Below are 19,927 nucleotides of genomic sequence, written 5' to 3' on the forward strand. Positions count from 1 at the left end.
GATGGATTTTGCGAACGGTGCCACAGCTTTAAAGCAAGTAACAACTTTACTGCGTTGGTGTGTCATAGCACGAGTCACGTCAGTGCTAACTGACATTTTTACCAATCAATATCACTCTCTTATATGAAATTATTCAAAACTTTTAAAAATATCCTCTGCTATTGCACGTGTAGGCAACGATTTTCAAAAGAGGAAGTCCTCATTCACCTCTCCATTGAGGATGTTATTATTTTTCTTATTTTTCGCAGACCCCCTGTAGAAGCCTCGTGGACCACCAGGGATCCACGGACCACAGGTTGGGAACTGCTGGTCTAGATAATCAACACATCGAAGAAGTTGAGAGTACAAATACTTGTACATGATCAACTCAAATGTTAAGTTTACTCCCAATATGATTACATTGCTTATACATTTTCGATTGACTTCCTATAGACATAACTGAATGTGTTTTAGATATGGTAAGAGCAAAGATAACTATGATGTTGTTTATCAGTTTGCGTCTGAGGTTGCAAAAAGTCTCTACTATTCGGTCCTTCCCTTTGCACTGTGACCTTTATCGGTTCACACCTAAACTCCCTCTCTGCCTGTAGAGACATCCAATGGGCTCTGTTTATTTAAAATGTTCTCTTAGATAAATCTACTAAATACTCAATAGGTCTGTTGACCCCAAAAAAAATAAGCCTTAGAATCTCCTAATACCTCTTAAAAATCCCTAGATTTGATTCAGGATATTGAAAAAAAGGCCTTCGTGGTGGCTGCTCCCTCACTGTGGAATCACTTCCGCATTTAATTTGGGAATTCAGTCATTAATGACCATGAGAAACCTCCGTTCAATCCTGAAACTTAAGTTCGTTCACAGATGTAGCTGTAATAAATAATCATGTATTCGTATAATCGGCACAAAAGTGTAAGCCCAGGTCTCTATGGATCATTATTAAAGTTCCTGGTGACTGATTGTGTTTGCTTTGTTACATTCATGTATTCCCTTTCTTTATTTTTGTTTGTAATATAATGTAGTCATCCTCTTTTTTCCAACCTGTTCCCTATTCCTGTAACATGCAAATCATGTACTGATGATTTATGTTTTTATCGTGACCTAAGTAATAATGATTGTAAATAAGATCTCTATCATTGAAAATATGTATCATCACAGGACACCAATGATATAGAGCATAACAACTAATTGGGTTCTTCCTGCTGAAATATAAAAAAGGGAAATTTGTGGCTATGTGTCTGTTCGAAATGTTTAGCATACTTCCCGACATGCAACAAACTTGAAATTTGGCATGTGGGTAGCTTCCAGACTGTACACAATGCAAAAAGTATAAAAATAGACTTTAGTATTTTGGGGGGGGGGGGCGCAATAATGGATATATTTTGCATGGCAAGTGAGCGGTGACGTCACATCTGTGATGTCACCCGCATGCGGCAACGTTACGCAGTGTGCCTGCTGACGTCTGTTGTATCTATGCCCTGTTTTCCGTTATTAATATTAAGAATAATTTAAAAAAATATATTTCTCTTTTTATTATATCTATATATACTCTTTAATTAAATAATGAAAACAACCCACTACAAGCACACCAGGAATCTGTGAAACGGCCATTAAACTGGTAAGAAGTCGGTCACAGAAAGGTCATAGACATCCAGATGGACAAAAAGATGTATGGACTAACCTCCCAAGACATCTGGAGATGTACAGATAAGGTGCAGAGTAAATAACGGTTGAAACTTCGCGTTTTCTTAACGTTTTCCTTACCGAAAAGTAGAAACTTAACAAAGATAATTAACCAACAAACAATAATATTTTTATTATTAGTATATGTTTCCTACCTACACGACCTTCCTAAAAACTAAAGAGTACGAATTCCAGAAATCTTAAGTGGAAACATAGTTACACTTAACCTCAGGACATTAAAATATAACTCAGAATAAAACACCAATCTCTGGAGAACTAAACTTGGTGAAGCCCCAAAATAATAATGTGACGAGGATCATTACGAATATTCATTAAACATAGACGAATGATAACCACGATACTAAGACCGAAGGAACTCATAAAATATAATTCAAGAATAAATGTAACACACAGGACCACATAAATGTATTACAAACATCTCCTCAGCCACCTTTGTCTTTCAGTGGGGTCTGGCAAGCAAGGAGGGAGCAAAAAGGTCACAAGGGGGGGGGGGGTTTGTGCTGACATTGTTTGTTTTCTCTCGCAAGAGACGCGGAGAGAGGAGAGGGTGCTCACGTTTTGAGTTAAACACGGCCGTCTTTGTCTCCCCGCAGCACAAACAGATGGCCCATGAATGCTTGGAGGGTTAGGAAAGGTCGCGAGGAGGAGTCGCGAGGGTGTCTGCTTCTTCTCGCTCTGTTTTTGTTTGTTTTCTCTCGCAAGAGACGCGGAGAGAGGAGAGGGTGCTCACGTTGAGTTAAACACGGCCGTCTTTGTCTCCCCGCAGCACGGACAGCAAGATTTGCACACGCGAGCAAATAACATTCCCCACCCCTCCTTCCAGAATGGTTACACAGCTGTGTCTTTACTAATAAACACGCACACGACACATGAAACACACGGACGCAGATGTGTTCAACCCACGGAAAGATATATGACGGCCTTCAAACAAGACTGAGTGGATTTTCCCAATATAAGCCGGGGAAAAATCCATTCAACACAGATCGTCAAGGGCTTCGGCCCCCACCACATCTCGTCAGAGGCCCTGGGCCGCACCTCATCTCAACGCCGACAACGAAGAAGTTTTCGTCATCCAGAATGACGAGGTTCGCGGGGTAGCGACGTGCAGCTACAAGCCGAGGTCTGCACCACCTGAGAAGAATCGCTACCCTGAGTCGCCGAGCTGCGAGTGAAGCCAACAGAGACGCCAACGTCCACCCTGCCACGAACGAAGCATCGCTCCTCGTCAGAGTGACGACCAGCGAACAACCCGCAGGAAAGGCGGAGATCGCCAAGCGAGTAAAGCAGAGAGCGCGAAGCAGTGGAGAAAGCCTGGTCAAACGGCTGTGAGGAGGAGGACAGCGCTGTTGAATGCGCCGTGTGTCTAATACACACCCAGATCAACCAGCATCAACCAAAACCGACTCGTCATCCCGCAGTGGAGAAAGAGAGTCAAAGTCTTCTGAACGAGCGCCACCGAGCGCCACCGAGCGCCACCGAGCGCCACCGAGCGCCACCGAGCGACACCGAGCGCCACCGAGAGCCACCGAGCGACACCGAGCGCCACCGAGCGCCACCGAGCGACACCGAGCGCCACCGAGCGCCACCGAGCGCCACCGAGCGCCACCGAGCGACAACGAGCGACACCGAGCGACACCGAGCGACACCGAGCGTCACCCAGCGCCACCGAGCGACACGAGCGACCGAGCATCTTCAAGGACAGCATCGTGCCAACTCGTTGTCCAGCAGTGGAGAGAGAGCGAGGGAGCAGCAGGGGCTCGCGGCGGCCACGCCCTACCCAGAGAAAACTTCTGGCCGCTGTTCGTATCCTCCCACACCACACAAGCTAACGACACAACTCCTGGCTCTAAGAATTAATTAATATTAAAAGGGGACAACGCACACACAGCACGCACACGAATAAGAAAAAATTGTCATTGCGTTTCAGAAAGGGTTGCCATTTCGAGGTGGTGCGTTCAATATCAACGGATCGTGCAAAGCAGTTGCTGCCGTCGAGTTACATGAATAAGAAATGTTTTAGTCATTCATTTTCGTTAACTGCATAATCATGCCAATGAAGAAGTATTTTTAGTCATTCATTTTCGTAATCGCATAATCTTGTCCATGAATTTATTGACGTATACTTGCTTTCGGATAAGAGAGTGTCATGTGCTTGTTTAGAATAAAATTGCTTAACACCAACTGTTCGAGTGCTTCTTTCTAAGTCCATGCAAAACTATCTTATTCTTGATAACTGTATCCTGCGATGAGATATGAAAATGGAGACCTAAAATAACATAAACACACTAAGATAATCGGTAAACGTTTAATCGATGATAATCGTGTTATCCTGATTGATATAACAATGGATTAACGAAGCTAAGCCTAATTATCATAACTGCTCACAGTAACATAATCGCAAGCATCCGCATAAATTACGATTATCTCCACGATTATCATAATGTATGCATATAATTACACACATTATCATAATTTATGCATGTCAATACACACATTAACATAATTAATGCGATTTGCGCATTTTTCGGAAAATTATTAATTTTTATTATTTTCATCAAAATTTCGTAATCCGACACATACAACATAATGGGTGGCGTCGTCCGGGATCTCTCGCAGACAGTGTTTTGCATGGATGAATGAATGAATCACTACGTGTTAACTAGAATATCGTGATCGAACATTGCATGGTGATTGTAAACGGGCGTAAAACAAAAAAAACGCCCTCTGAGGTTAAAACCCAGAATAGCAGGTTGAAAAAAAAAGACAGTGGAATTAAGATAATATCGTATCAAACCGATTGCATCCTGTGATAAATGGTGTTAGAGGTACGCACTCTGAATCGGAAAAGTACAGAATAGCTCGAGTCAAACTGACCACACTCTGTGAGATAATTGTTTTATATGCACTCTGAAAGGAAAGGTCAAAGTAACTCCTGCCACTTGAGATGCTAGGATTAAGAATAATTTTTGAATGGATTACGGAATACTGGGAGCTCGTATTAAAACGTACCGACCGATCTGTTACAAAGCAGTACAGTCAGAGAGACATATGGGAAGGGAGCTGTATCGATAACACGAACACACCTCGGGGGAAACTAATTGACTGGATAAAATGTAACGAAGGTGAACACGATGTAAAAACTGCAGGAAAGGCAGGACAGGACTCATTCCTTTTCACACAGGCATACAGACAGGGATTGTGGAATGAGGAAAAATTCGGAAAGGAAACAGGAGAGAAATCGTCTCTAATAAACGAGGAAAAATGTCCTCACACCATCGTAAGGGAGGAGAAAGCAGTGTTCGCGACACCAGCGAAACTCACAGACGTTGATCCACAGAATAAATATGGAAGTAACAGTAAATCACACTCTTGTGTACGTGGACAGTCCAGGGACTGATCGCACAAAAATGATGGATATCGAACAAAAAATCCTTGACAAAGGGAAACCCTCACAATTCGAGAGAAGGGATGGAGAGATACATATGCAAACAAAAACATGTTAGACTGACAACTTCACAGCTAGAGGGAGGCAAAATGTTAAAGTAAAGTCGACAGGACATCCTTCCCTAAGGGCAGAGGCAAAAACTGAAGGGAAATGGCAACACGAGCGACACAGCACTGAGCGATCACACAAAAAATGCACGCCACAAAAACACGCCCGACACAGCACAGATAAAAGTGACAGATTGCCTGATGATAACTTGTTTCATGATGACGCTGACGGCGATCAACTTTCGGAATACTTATTCAACAGTAAAACCCTTAAATTGATGGACAAGGCTCTAGTCATAATTCCCGATTTTGACCCACACAATCAGACTATGGATATACACACACATATCGCAACAGTAGAAGAGGAGGCAATGATTAGAGGGCTGATGAGACGGGATGAAAAAGCGAGTTTGTTGAAACGAAGCTTACATAGAGAATCTATACCATGGGTAAATTCACTACCACACAAGGTTAGAAATGATTTTAAACAACTGAGCCTGGCAGTGATTCGGAAGTTTGGAGAATATTCGACACTCACTGAAGGGTTTTATGCTGTAAAATCGATGACCCAGGGCATGAACCAAGATCCACGTGACTACCTCGTACAATTGAAAGAGCGTATTACGCAGGCGATGTGAATCAATACCACGAAGGAGATAAAATGTTCAAAATTATGTTTTTTGAATCCTTGAGCCCAGAGATTACAGAAAGGGTGAGAATGGTTTTGAATCCAGAAACCGCATCCTTACGCTGCATAGAGAGCAAGGCGTACATGGCATGGTTATACAGAGCTAAGAATCATAATTCGGATCCAGAACACAGGGAGAGGGATAAGGAACCCAGCCTCTCAGAGAGGAATAAAAATCACCGAGCAGTCCCACAATGCAGGGAGGAGCAAACACGCACGCACCTGTGGAAAAATAAACCAGAGAGAGGTTGGCACGAGAATGAGAGCGGCACAAAGCCGAACATTCAGGAGAATCGCAGAATGTGGAGGCCAAGGGCAGAACCATATCAACACCCCATGCCACGACACACACGAGGTCAAAGTTGCACACAAAGATGGCGAGATAACCATCCAGCGGGAAGGTGGCACATAGACTGCGGAGGTACGGAGGCGAACATTCAGGAGAATCGCAGAATGTGGAGACCAAGGGCAGAATCATATCAACACCCCATGCCACGACATACGCAAGGTCAAAATTACGCACAAAGATGGCGAAGTAACAATCCAGGAAAAATTTGGCACCCAAATGGGAAAAACACTGGGCCAAAAATGTACGAGAATCGCAGGAGGGAGAGGTTCAGAGCAGAACCATATCAACACCCCATCCCACGACACACGCAAGGTTCAAATTACGCACAGAGATGGCAAGATAACCACCTAGCGGGAAGGTGGTACACAGACTGCGGAGGTATGGATGCGAACATTCAGGAGAATCGCAGGATGGGAGGTCAAACACAATCGGTCCAATTCCGGCCAATTTCTCCACCGGCTATACCAGGAGGGAATAGTGGAATAACACAGAATGCGGTCCAAATACGTGATGAACCACCCACAGTGAGTGAGAGCGAGCGGCCAACACGCGTCCCACCCGCCGAGGTTTTGTTAAACCCTGAGCTCAATGGGAAATACAAGCAGGCTGCAAGTGACAGGGCGGGCAAAAACGCGGACAGTGCTCCCGTAAATGACGCACAAATCGAATGTAAGGACAGGGCTGAATTGAAGTGTGATCGGACAGTAGATAACAGACAGCAGAGACAAAAACAGACAGCAGGGACACGCCCTGAGGAGTGCAGGCGCGAGCCTTTGAATGAAAAATATCCAAGGGAAACCAAAATTTATGCGGATCGGAGTGCTAAAATGGAGACGAATGTTCATGACATATCAGGAATGGTGTTGGAATCTAACACACTCGTAAAAACAAAGAGGACAACATTACGAGGCACAGAATTAAATCGACACACTGACTCGGCAAATGTGCATGTAATCGCAGAGAGAGCGAATGCCACGAACCAAGTGTCAAAGTGGGTTGTGTGCGCGAATTCTGATTATGTGCAGCACAATTTTTCACCACACACTCCCACGACGCGAGAGAGTGAGAAAGGAAACTACAAAAACGAAACCGAAAACCGTGATCGAATTATCAAAGTGATAAGTGGTAAACCAGGCAACATGAGGAAGGTAACGCATAAATGCGTTCGAAACCGCTACCTAGCGTTTCCCAGGATTTAACAAAAACAAAAATGAATATTCGTCGGAGTTATGATATATGAGAACCTATGTAATTGGGGATATCGATGTTTAACGTGTTGTTATTTTCTTTGCTTAATTCAAATGTAACCATGTTAAGCAAAAACAATAATGAATATTCGTCGGAGTTATGATGTATGAGAACCATGTAACTGGTGATATCGATGTTTAACGTGTTGTTATTTTCTTTGCTTAATTCAAATGTAACCATGTTAAGCAAAAACAAAAATGAATATTCGTCGGAGTTATGATGTATGAAAATCGATGTAACGCAATATCGATGTTTAACGTGTTGTTATTTTCTTTGCTTATTTCAAATGTAACCAGGTTAAGATCGTAATACGTGAACGCGCGTCGTAAGAAATAACCGCCGAGAGTAAGGGCGGCTGATGGATTTATAACAAAAAAAAAACAGGTAATTTACTTTGTTTAAAAATTCGCCAGTGGCCGAATCAACCACTGATAATTTTTAAAAAGGTGGATTGTTGTATCTATGCCCTGTTTTCCGTTATTAATATTAAGAATAATTTTAAAAAAAATATTTCTCTTTTTATTATATCTATATATACTTTTTAATTAAATAATGAAAACAACCCACTACAAGCACACCAGGAATCTGTGAAACAGCCATTAAACTGGTAAGAAGTCGGTCACAGAAAGGTCATAGACATTCAGATGGACAAAAAGATGTATGGACTAACCTCCCAAGATATCTGGAGATGTACAGATAAGGTGCAGAGTAAATAACGGTTGAAACTTCGCGTTTTCTTAACGTTTTCCTTACCGAAAAGTAGAAACTTAACAAAGATAATTAACCAACAAACAATAATATTTTTATTATTAGTATATGTTTCCTACCTACACGACCTTCCTAAAAACTAAAGAGTACGAATTCCAGAAATCTTAAGTGGAAACATAGTTACACTTAACCTCAGGACATTAAAATATAACTCAGAATAAAACACCAATCTCTGGAGAACTAAACTTGGCGAAGCCCCAAAATAATAATGTGACGAGGATCATTACGAATATTCATTAAACATAGACGAATGATAACCACGATACTAAGACCGAAGGAACTCATAAAATATAATTCAAGAATAAATGTAACACACAGGACCACATAAATGTATTACAAACATCTCCTCAGCCACCTTTGTCTTCCAGCGGGGTCTGGCAAGCAAGGAGGGAGCAAAAAGGTCACAAGGGGGGGGGGGGGTTTGTGCTGACATTGTTTGTTTTCTCTCGCAAGAGACGCGGAGAGAGGAGAGGGTGCTCACGTTTTGAGTTAAACACGGCCGTCTTTGTCTCCCCGCAGCACAAACAGATGGCCCATGAATGCTTGGAGGGTTAGGAAAGGTCGCGAGGAGGAGTCGCGGGGGTGTCTGCTTCTTCTCGCTCTGTTTTTGTTTGTTTTCTCTCGCAAGAGACGCGGAGAGAGGAGAGGGTGCTCACGTTGAGTTAAACACGGCCGTCTTTGTCTCCCCGCAGCACGGACAGCAAGATTTGCACACGCGAGCAAATAACATTCCCCACCCCTCCTTCCAGAATGGTTACACAGCTGTGTCTTTACTAATAAACACGCACACGACACACGAAACACACGGACGCAGATGTGTTCAACCCACAGAAAGATATATGACGGCCTTCAAACAACTCGGGAAGACTGAGTGGATTTTCCCAATATAAGCCGGGGAAAAATCCATTCAACACAGATCGTTAAGGGCTTCGGCCCCCACCACATCTCGTCAGAGGCCCTGGGCCCCACCTCATCTCAACGCTGACAACGAAGAAGTTTTCGTTATCCAGAATGACGAGGTTCGCGGGGTAGCGACGTGCAGCTACAAGCCGAGGTCTGCACCACCTGAGAAGAATCGCTACCCTGAGTTGCCGAGCTGCGAGTGAAGCCAACAAAGACGCCAACGTCCACCCTGCCACGAACGAAGCATCGCTCCTCGTCAGAGTGACGACCAGCGAACAACCCGCAGGAAAGGCGGAGATCGCCAAGCGAGCAAAGCAGAGAGCGCGAAGCAGTGGAGAAAGCCTGGTCAAACGGCTGTGAGGAGGAGGACAGCGCTGTTGAATGCGCCGTGTGTCTAATACACACCCAGATCAACCAGCATCAACCAAAACCGACTCATCATCCCGCAGTGGAGAAAGAGAGTCAAAGTCTTCTGAACGAGCGCCACCGAGCGCCACTGAGCGCCACCGAGCGCCACCGAGCGCCACCGAGCGCCACCGAGCGCCACCGAGCGACACCGAGCGACACCGAGCGCCACCGAGCGCCACCGAGCGACAACGAGCGACTCCCGAGCGACACCGAGCGTCACCCAGCGCCACCGAGCGACACGAGCGACCGAGCATCTTCAAGGACAGCATCGTGCCAACTCGTCGTCCAGCAGTGAAGAGAGAGCGAGGGAGCAGCAGGGGCTCGCGGCGGCCACGCCCTACCCAGAGAAAACTTCTGGCCGCTGTTCGTATCCTCCCACACCACACAAGCTAACGACACAACTCCCGGCTCTAAGAATTAATTAATATTAAAAGGGGACAACGCACACACAGCACGCACACGAATAAGAAAAAATTGTCAATGCGTTTCAGAAAGGGTTGCCATTTCGAGGTGGTGCGTTCAATATCAACGAATCGTGCAAAGCAGTTGCTGCCGTCGAGTTACATGAATAAGAAATGTTTTAGTCATTCATTTTCGTTAACTGCATAATCATGCCAATGAAGAAGTATTTTTAGTCATTCATTTTCGTAATCGCATAATCTTGTCCATGAATTTATTGACGTATACTTGCTTTCGGATAAGAGAGTGTCATGTGCTTGTTTAGAATAAAATTGCTTAACACCAACTGTTCGAGTGCTTCTTTCCAAGTCCATGCAAAACTATCTTATTCTTGATAACTGTATCCTGCGATGAGATATGAAAATGGAGACCTAAAATAACATAAACACACTAAGATAATCGGTAAACGTTTAATCGATGATAATCGTGTTATTCTGATTGATATAACAATGGATAAACGAAGCTAAGCCTAATTATCATAACTGCTCACAGTAACATAATCGCAAGCATCCGCATAAATTACTACGATTATCTCCGCGATTATCATAATTTATGCATATAATTACACACATTATCATAATTTATGCATGTCAATACACACATTAGCATAATTAATGCGATTTGCACATTTTTCGGAAAATTATTAATTTTTATTATTTTCATCAAAATTTCATAATCCGACACATACAACACGTCACGCATCCCCCCTCCGTGTAGGCTGTGTATTAATCCAAGACAAGAATCCAGGTCCCGGGCGACGCCGGGTCGTAAAGCTAGTCAATCTATAAACATGGAGACACACAGAGAACGAGATAGATACAGAGAGACACAGAAAGACACGGAGACAACCCTTTTCCATAAGTGGAATTGGACAAGATATGTCACTAAAGGGGTGACTAGCAGCGGTCAAGAATAATAACAGAGTGGTGACCAAGGAATGGAATGCATTCGAGGCGAAATCCATTAAGGAAACTGAGCAATGTTCATTGATCTGACAACCATGATCAGTGCACTGAACATGGTTGTTAGTGCAATGCTAACCATGGCAGCTGTGTACGGTGTTGGCCACGCCACCCTCTCGTGCGACTCAGCCGGCCTTAATAGGTGCTAGCTAGCAGCACTTTCCCCAATGTAACTGCAGAATTATGTGGTGTTTAGTGATACCAGCATGTAGACTATGGAGTCATATGGCATGTGGTGCTTATGGAGTTACATCCTCTGCAGTACAACATCATTCTCTTCACTCTCACATTGTGTGTCAGTGTCTGCCTCCCCAAAACAAATTAATTACACCACATCTGGGTCATGACACGCAGTTTTGTAACTTCAATCTCAAGGCACCTTCCATGACGTTGTCCTCGTGGACCTTGATGTACTGATCGCGGTCGCTGCGGCAGTGCTCGTGGTGGAAGCCGAGCGCGTGCATGAGCTCGTGCAAAACCGTGCCCTTGTCCACCTTTCCGGGCTCCAGGGACACGGACTGAGCCCCTCCCTTCTTGCCCAGGAACGACCAGTTCCTGCTCACACAGCACCGTGTATTACAATTAGAACACATATACACTGAATGAGAAACATAGCCTATTCAAGAATCCCAATCAAAATACTAAAGCTGGAACTAGACAAGGTGTTAAACGACCAAACCTCCCCCCTCTTTATGAGGGCCAAGATTCCAATTTACGACCCCTCTCCTTCCATGGCCAAGCTCTTAGCCCGGCTGGTCAAGCGCAAGCAAACTTGTAACCACATTGCTGGGATCAAGGATGCCGATGGACACATCAGGACGAGTGACCTGTACCAGTCTCCCCTACCCCAAATCTACCCAGATTGGAGGGAAGCTATGGAAGCCCCGACCGGGCTCCCCGAAATTCTGGAGGCCCTGGGATCCTCCCCTGCAGGAAAGGCCCCAGGCCCTGACGGCTTCCCATTGGGGTTCTACACAAGTCTGGGCCAACTGATCCAAACACACCTCCATAACACTTTAAACGAGTCTGTTAGACAAGGGAAACTCCCGGACTCCATGGAAGAGGCGACAATCACTGTCATACATAAAATTGGTTCCCCCAGAGACCAGACCAAGAGCTACAGGCCCATCTCTCTTGAATATGGACTTTAAGCTATATGCTAAAACCTTGGAATGGCACCTGTGCTGTTACACACCTCTCCCCCACCCATCCGCCACAACGCTACAACTCTCCTGGAACTCTTGCGAATCGAGGAAAACAGTTGCCTTCCCATTCATCAGGACCTAAATAACATCCCCCATCATCACTTGAAGTCCTTTTGGACCCATGCACGCAACCTTAAACACAGGCAAATTCAACCCCGATAAAGCCTGGAGAGCTAAATGGAGTTCAAAAGAACTCACGAACAAACGCCTTGCTGTCAAAGAAGATTCATGGCTTTGATCTTCCACAAAGCTCTCGGTGCACCCTAAATTGCATCCGCACAAACCATGGCAGATGCGGATACCTGATGCACAAATGGAAAATTAAAACCTCTCCAGTGTGCGACTGTGGTCACCCAGAACAGACCATACAACATATAACAACACAATGCCTGATCCACAAATACGAAGGAGACATCAGTGAACCACTCTGCTGCTCCTAACGCAGTTATCTGACTTGACCACCTGAATGTGAAATTCTAGTTGTTGCTCTGCATCTACATCAGCCATACGAAAGAAGAAGTCCGTGTATCACATCTATTCTTGAAAGGGACAGACATCACCATGGAAGATGTCAACGCAAGGTTTGGAAATGATTCTGCAACTTGGTTCATATAATTGGACCTCCTGGTATTGGAAAATGAATAGCAATTTTATTTTCCTATTCAGTCCACGTGATCACAAACACCTTTGTTTGCCTTACGGAAAAAAAGAAAGAAAACATGTATGTAGCCAGAATGCAAACAATGGCATCTCATAAACTATATCATTGTGCAATGGCTTGATCTTAAACATTTACGGATCACTGCTGCCATGCATGGTGCAGATTGTTACAGTAAGCATCGCCTGATCACTTGCAATTCAACCAAAACATTGCGAATTAGCATTGAAACCAATAAAATAACTAAGTGTAAATCACTTACAAAATGACGACATACCAGAGCAGCTCTGCAGTAATATAAAATAAATTAGCAACTACTCTGACTTGATCGCGAATGTCAATGTCAACTATGAATGTGCAAATCTTCATGATGCAGTTAATCAAGATGTCCTCAATACCTTGAGCATAGCTAAGCAGTATCACCAAGACTGGTTTGCTGAGAATGATACCAAAATGTAACAACGGCTCGTCACGAGACATGCACTCTGTTTAGCTTGTTGTCCTTCCCCCGCACCTCCGATTAGCATGCTTGGCTAAATACGGTGCAAACGAAGTTCAACATACATACATTAACTTCACTGACAAATCAATTCACCGCATGTGTAGTGACATTTCAGATGTCACTGTATGGTGCCGGCCCTAGAGAGGAACGACGTGCGATGTACTCAGATCGCAGACATCACGTATGTAGCAACATCGTGAATGTCACTGAATAATGCCAGCTCTAGCGAGGCACGGCGTGCGATGCATTGTCATCGCGGACACCCCGTAGGTGGGTGTAGTACCAGCCCAAGAGGGGGCTCAGTGAGCACTGGGATAGCACAGTGGCACCACGCATGGAGTGCAGTGCTGACTCCTACAGAAGGGAGTGTGAGAGTGTCAGCCATTGGATGAGATTACCCTGGGCCATGGCACTCTGGTTGACCCCGGAAGGTGGGCGTGGCCAAGGGCAGGGCCAGCCACGACCCAAGAGCATATAAACCGGGTCCCCACAGGGACCGGCGCTCTGCGTTGCTGTTATCATCCGAAGTCCATTGTAGCTACTCCCAGTAACTAGTGTAGTTAGCCTGGTGGTCCACCACCATAAGTTATCTGGTGAAGGGGCAGTAACCCCTTTGTGTTCTTGTGTTGGTATTAATAAATGTGTTGCCTCCAAAAAGTAAGTCTGCAACTCAGTTGAATCCATTACACATGCACCAAACTCCGAGACATTCAACATAAGTGGTGGGATGTGAAGGCTGAGTGAATAATACACAGACCATCATGAAACCAAATATTTCCATACTGTTTTAGAACAAAGTAAATAAATGCAAATGTATTACTACTTCAGCAGCACCACCCATGTGTTGGAGAGCAATCTCACAACATTTAAATGGGTACTATGTTTCACTTATAGTTAGAGCCAGCATCATCGGGCCATTGCCAAATTGTGAAAATGTTCTCCACTCTTGGGTCTAAATAGGTGTGACATCCTGGTGCGCATTGACAAAGGAGTAGAGAGTGACAGGAAGTGATAGAGGTTGATGTATTCGCATAAATGATGTTATTTCATCTTACAAAAAATGATGTTAGCAATATACAAGTATTATAAAAGTAACTATACTCATGTGGTAAAACAGGTTCGTCACAATTTGTAAGCAGAACTAGACGGTTAAATTACGTTAAATATGGTACGACAAGGTACACATTTACATGGTGATACTGATTAGTCGGAGTTTATTAGTCATACTAAATGGTTAGCAATGTTATAATTCTGCTGTTATTGGTTTAATGAATGTAAATATACATTTTATTAAGGTTATCACGTGTTTTCCAATCTGTACTCACCTATATCTGTCAGCTCGGTTTCAATCTTATTCTATCTCTCAATTAAAAAAAAATTGGTCTTGGCCAACAGTAATTCGTTTGGCACATACTGTAACATCAACGTTATCAACATCTATGGAATGTCCATGTTGATGTCAATAGAATGTCCTTGTTGGTCGACATGTTCGGTGACTGCCGACTCATGTGTATTGTGAGTATTTGCTCCTTTGGTGCTCTTTAATCTTGTGTCAACCTTTTTTCCCATCTGGCCAACACAGCATTTGCCACACGTGCAAGTAATACGAGGATGACGAGTCTGTAGTTGTTCAAATTAGTTAGCATTACCATTGTTGAATTAAGAATGATTGAGGCACCATGGCTGGTATGACCATTTTTGGAGTGCACAAGTCCATTAATCCTGTTTCAAGAATTGGCCCCATTTTTTCATGATGTTTATAGTTATACCATCTGGTCCAGGAGCTTTCCCTCTTTTCACAATGTGAAAGGCAGGATTGACTTCTACAAGTGTGACATGAAGCCTCCTCTTCACCTGAGCTGTGGTCCAATTCCTGGAATGTGCACATTTCTTTTCTATAAAGATCCTCCACAAATGTTAAGATTTTACCTCGATCAAGGGTTACAATTCTTAAAATTTCCTTTATTTCTGAATTTCCAATTATCAATAAAAAAAATGTATTGCTTGTATACTCCTATTGCTTGTTATGGCTTCAGTTGTGTTTCTGTTTTGTTGTTGTCATGATTATTTTCCTAATCATTATGGTTCAATGTATTCCATATTCAGCTCCATATTGTTGCCACATCTTTCATCTTTTCTGTTTATATTGCTCATCTTGTTTTACAGTTTCCAACAAAGTTTGTTTAGTTTTTAACATTTCCCCCACTTTCAATGCAGCATCCATTACCATGTTAGTTAATTCATTATTTAATCAGCTGTCATCCATTTGATTCATATTATCCTTTTGTCATTTGAAACTACTGCCTAGAGTTTACCTAAATTCAGCGACATGGTGCCATATATTTTGAAGTTAACTATCTTGGTATTCATCTTCTTGGTTCTTTCGGTAAAGTCACGTAGAAGGGGAATAATAAAATAATAAAAATAAAACATAATAAAATACAAATTCTCACGACATTTCGGCCACAACACAAGCAGAAGATGAATCCCTGCAGTCACGAAAGCTTTAAATCGAAATTTATCTTGGTATTGCCTGCAATTAGTTTGTGCTACCCGTTGGTTGTTGAATTGCCACTTGCATCACATCAGTCTGTGATCTCTTCACGTGTTGAATTTGTAGAGGATATATATTCTTAAATTCATAATTTTGACTCCTCCGTGTTCACTTTCTATAAACATTTTTGAAAAAGAGGTTATCTTTTTGTGTCTGCAAGCTGCACACTCTATGAGGCATTCTCCTCTTTCATTGCATTTTCTGATGCCACATTTACCAGCCATCCTCTCATTTTTGTTCCTCTTGCTGACCTTTGCATTGAAGCGACACACTACTATGGTGTAGTATGTTTTCTCTCATTAAGAAGCTGGTTAATGTCTGCCATACACTTGGTGTACCTCTCTATCTGCATAACTTGTTGTTGGGGCATATATTTAAATTACCTTAAAGAGTGATTTAAATGTCTTAATGTATTATGGGCTACTCTAGCTGAAGCATTTGTGAAGAGTTGGATTTCTGCAAAGACTGAGTGACCCACTCATCTATGATCACTGTCGACTTTCCCACCATGATTTAAGCACATTTTGAAGACCCATCGGCTCTCCATGTGAATACTTTCTGTTCATATCTTGCTCCATGCACTTTGTAAGTACACATGTAAGTACTCGAGTACAAGTGCCATTTCAAATTAACCACTGTTTGGGGATATTTAGATTTTCTTAAAAATACCATTTATTCACTGTTCTTCAACCCCTCCCTTTCATAATTGTGATTGTTAGGTTCATGTCACACCTGTAATATGACTAACAGCATATGAAAACAATGTGCATCAGTTATAGCAAGTGAACATGATTAGAATAACAGTAGCGCAGCACTCTTTATAGTATTTTGTAATATGGTACATTGTTGTGTAATTCACACCCAGACACAAGGCTGTTCTTAAACTCTTGTGTACATTCACACTATGACACTACCACGATTAGGCAGATGTCGTCATTACCACGAATTATTTACACTGCCCTCTTATGCCATGCGCCTTGAGAAACCACTGGCGTAGGAACGCGACAGTACAGACGCCACACAACGCATGCGGGAATTTGGGTGTGAGTTGAATCAAACGGCACTGACCCTTCCAGCGCTTGCACATTGATGTAGTCCTTATGTGCTTCCTTTTGTGCTTCCTCTCTCTGTATGAAACGGATGCAGGTTTTATTTGTGAACTCTGCAATAGCTCGTTTAATTTCACTCTTGTCCTTTTCATCTGAAATAAAAGTAACACAATACAACACTCAAAATATTTTATGGAATAATTTGTTTTGTTCAAAAAAATGCACTTACACAATAAGAAGTTATTCAAGGATGGCCATATTGAGTGATAGATGTGGGTTAATGTTGTAAGAGGGAAACTTATTCCCTGCCGTAAAAGGCATAGGTAACTATTAACTGTTTTTATTTTACCAGGTAGAGCTTACTGACCTTTTTCAGAAGTGACCTGGCCACAAATGATAGTTCCACGTAGTGGCTTATCATGTGGACATTTATAGCAGCCAAATACTATAAACGCATGTTTTTTTATGTGGAGGGAAAAAATGGGAGGACTTGGAGAAAAATATACGCAACCACGGTGGAGAATATGCAAAATCCATATATACAGGTGTAAGGGTCGGGAACGAACCCATGATCTCCTGCATACCGAGCGAGGGAGATAAGGTATCACCACCACAGTGTACGTTAGTTATTTTTCTGCGTGTATTGCTCAACTTCTTATTTCTCATGCTCATTGCCTCTCGGATGCTGCCAATATCTCGATTCAGACTTTCCTTCTTGCTCCATACATCTCAACTGTGGCTCTCTGCCTCTATCTCTCATATCTTCATGCTATGCATCTCTCTGCTCATCCCAAATCCACACATATCCATGCTGCGCTCATCACGACTTCAATATACGAGGCCCGGTGCTCACAAATTACTGCATACATTACCACACAGTGGCTAGAGAAATGTAGTGAGATGTGGGAGATGTGTGGAGTGAAAGAGGTGGCGATGGACACTGTGGGAGATGCGTGGAGTAAAAGAGGCACAGTGTGTGGGAGATCCATGGAATGAAATAGATGGAGATAGGCACAGGGTGGCAGATTCATTTGGATACATGGAGTGAGCAAGAGCATGGGAGTTGAGTGGGGTGACAGAAGCTGTGTCGCTACAGATCGCCATGATGTGTAGCAACGTACTGCCCATGTCCCACGTCAGAGCACCCATTGGGTTTGAAAAAACCTGCCAGCGTAGGCAAGAGGTAGATAATAGTGTGCTGGGAAAACTTGACTTGGGATCACCTGTGGTGGGATTATTTAAGTGTATCAATGGTGAAATCCTGGGACTGAAACAAATGACTCGCTGGATGAGGGAAATCCCAGACATGGGACTGTAATACGGAGGCTTCATTCCACTTTTCTCACATTCTCAAGGTTGTTGCAAAGCGTTCATCAGAGTAAGCATACACTCGTTGTTAAATACTGGAATGTCACCAAGGCACACTACCAAAGGCGGCACTGGCCACAGTAGACCGAGTTCTCTGTGGGGAGGAACAATCTCGAAAAACTACTCACTTCTAAATCTTTTGTAATAATTTTTGTATTACTTTAGTATAAATACATGTTAATTTTGATTCATATGTAGCTTTTTTACTTTATGTGAACAAAAAGACACAAATTCGCACGTTTTCTCATTGAAAATAGGTAAATTTCAAAATATCACTGTCCTGGTCACAAAAGCAAAGTTTGTGGGGAATAAGCGATTTTCTATACTTTTTAGGCATAAGCAATTACGAAATAATACTTACTACCTGGGAACAAAAATTGTGTTACATAGTGTAATGAGCATGAAACAATGATTATAAAAATGAGTTGCATTGCATTACAGTTTGCTAGGTTTGATTTCTCATCATTTTCTTTCTTCTTTCTTCTTTTTGACTCTGTGTGTGCCTTTGTGTGTCTCTGTGTGTGTCTCTCTCTGTTATGTATGTCTCTGTACGTGGGTTGTCCCTCTATGTGCGTCCTTCTCTCTATGTCTGTCTGTGTTTCTCTGTGTGTAGGTCTCCCTCTCTGTGTCTCTCTCTCTATATGTTCATGTGTCGCTCTCCGAGCCTCATACTATTACTCTCCCCCCTCTCTCCCCCTGCCACCGATCTCTCCCGTTACAACAGCCCCTTCCCCCCCCCCCCCCCTCTGTGATCTATATAGTACCTCGTCACAGAGGCTTATTTTTCTCTCTCAGACATAACTTCAACAAAGAAGATGGATGCAAATTCAGCAATATTCGGAAGGATGTGATCAGCAAGGTAAAGTGTTAACTGTTGTGTTAGCCGACTCTCTGAGCTGCATTACATTTCTAAGTTTGCTAAGTTGATTTCTCATCTTCTTTTCCTTTCTTTTTTCGGCTTGTTCTCTCTGTGTCTGTGTGTGTGTGTCTCTCCATGTGTCTCTCTCTCTCTGTGTCTCTCTATGTGTGCCTTTGTATGTCTCTGTGTGTCTCTCTCTATGTGTATGTCTCTGTATGTGGGTTGTCCCTCTATGTGTGTCTCTCTCTCTCTGTGTCTGGTAAAACAACCCCCTATCTCCTCGGGGTGCCGGACGGGCAACGCTGTCGTGGACAGTGCTGTGGGGGGTAGACCAATTCCGATTGGCCTTTCCCCTCTTGGCGTCTGTGACCACCACAGCAGCTAAATGGGGGCTCTGGATGGGTGCGAGGGGCTGGTAACCCCTCCACCTTTAATTAACTACCACTAAACTACGACCGAAAAATGTAATTAACAAGCTTGTGCTGGAGGCCCCGGGGGGACATGCGTCTATGACGTCTCCTGGCCAAACCCAATTTGGTGGAGCCAGGAGATTGAATCACTATGAATGGCCACGTGGAATGTTCTAACGCTCACTGCGGAGGAGAGGCTGACACTCCTCTGTCCGGAGCTGGACCGGTACCGCCTGGATCTCTGTGGTATTCAGGAGGTCCGGTGGACCGGCTCTGGCTCCTGCCACCATGAGGGGTGGACAGTCCTCTACTTGGGGCAGGAGACTGCCAAACAACAGGGAGTGGC

At 43.5% G+C, this 19,927-nt stretch overlaps 1 protein-coding gene across 2 annotated transcripts in view; it reads right to left on the reverse strand.

Annotated features, from left to right (window-relative positions):
• Positions 1 to 19,927, reverse strand: part of LOC144951843 (uncharacterized) — a 102,441-nt gene that overhangs the window by 12,037 nt on the left and 70,477 nt on the right. For both annotated transcript variants that reach the window (XM_078882181.1, XM_078882191.1), the window contains 2 exons: positions 16,964 to 17,096; positions 11,356 to 11,531 (listed from right to left, as the gene is read on the reverse strand). In XM_078882181.1, the coding sequence (XP_078738307.1) occupies positions 11,356 to 11,531; positions 16,964 to 17,096 (309 nt within the window). The remainder of the gene's footprint in view (positions 1 to 11,355; positions 11,532 to 16,963; positions 17,097 to 19,927) is intronic.

The sequence above is a fragment of the Lampetra fluviatilis genome, chromosome 3, assembly GCF_964198595.1.
Source record: "Lampetra fluviatilis chromosome 3, kcLamFluv1.1, whole genome shotgun sequence".
NCBI lineage: Eukaryota > Metazoa > Chordata > Hyperoartia > Petromyzontiformes > Petromyzontidae > Lampetra > Lampetra fluviatilis.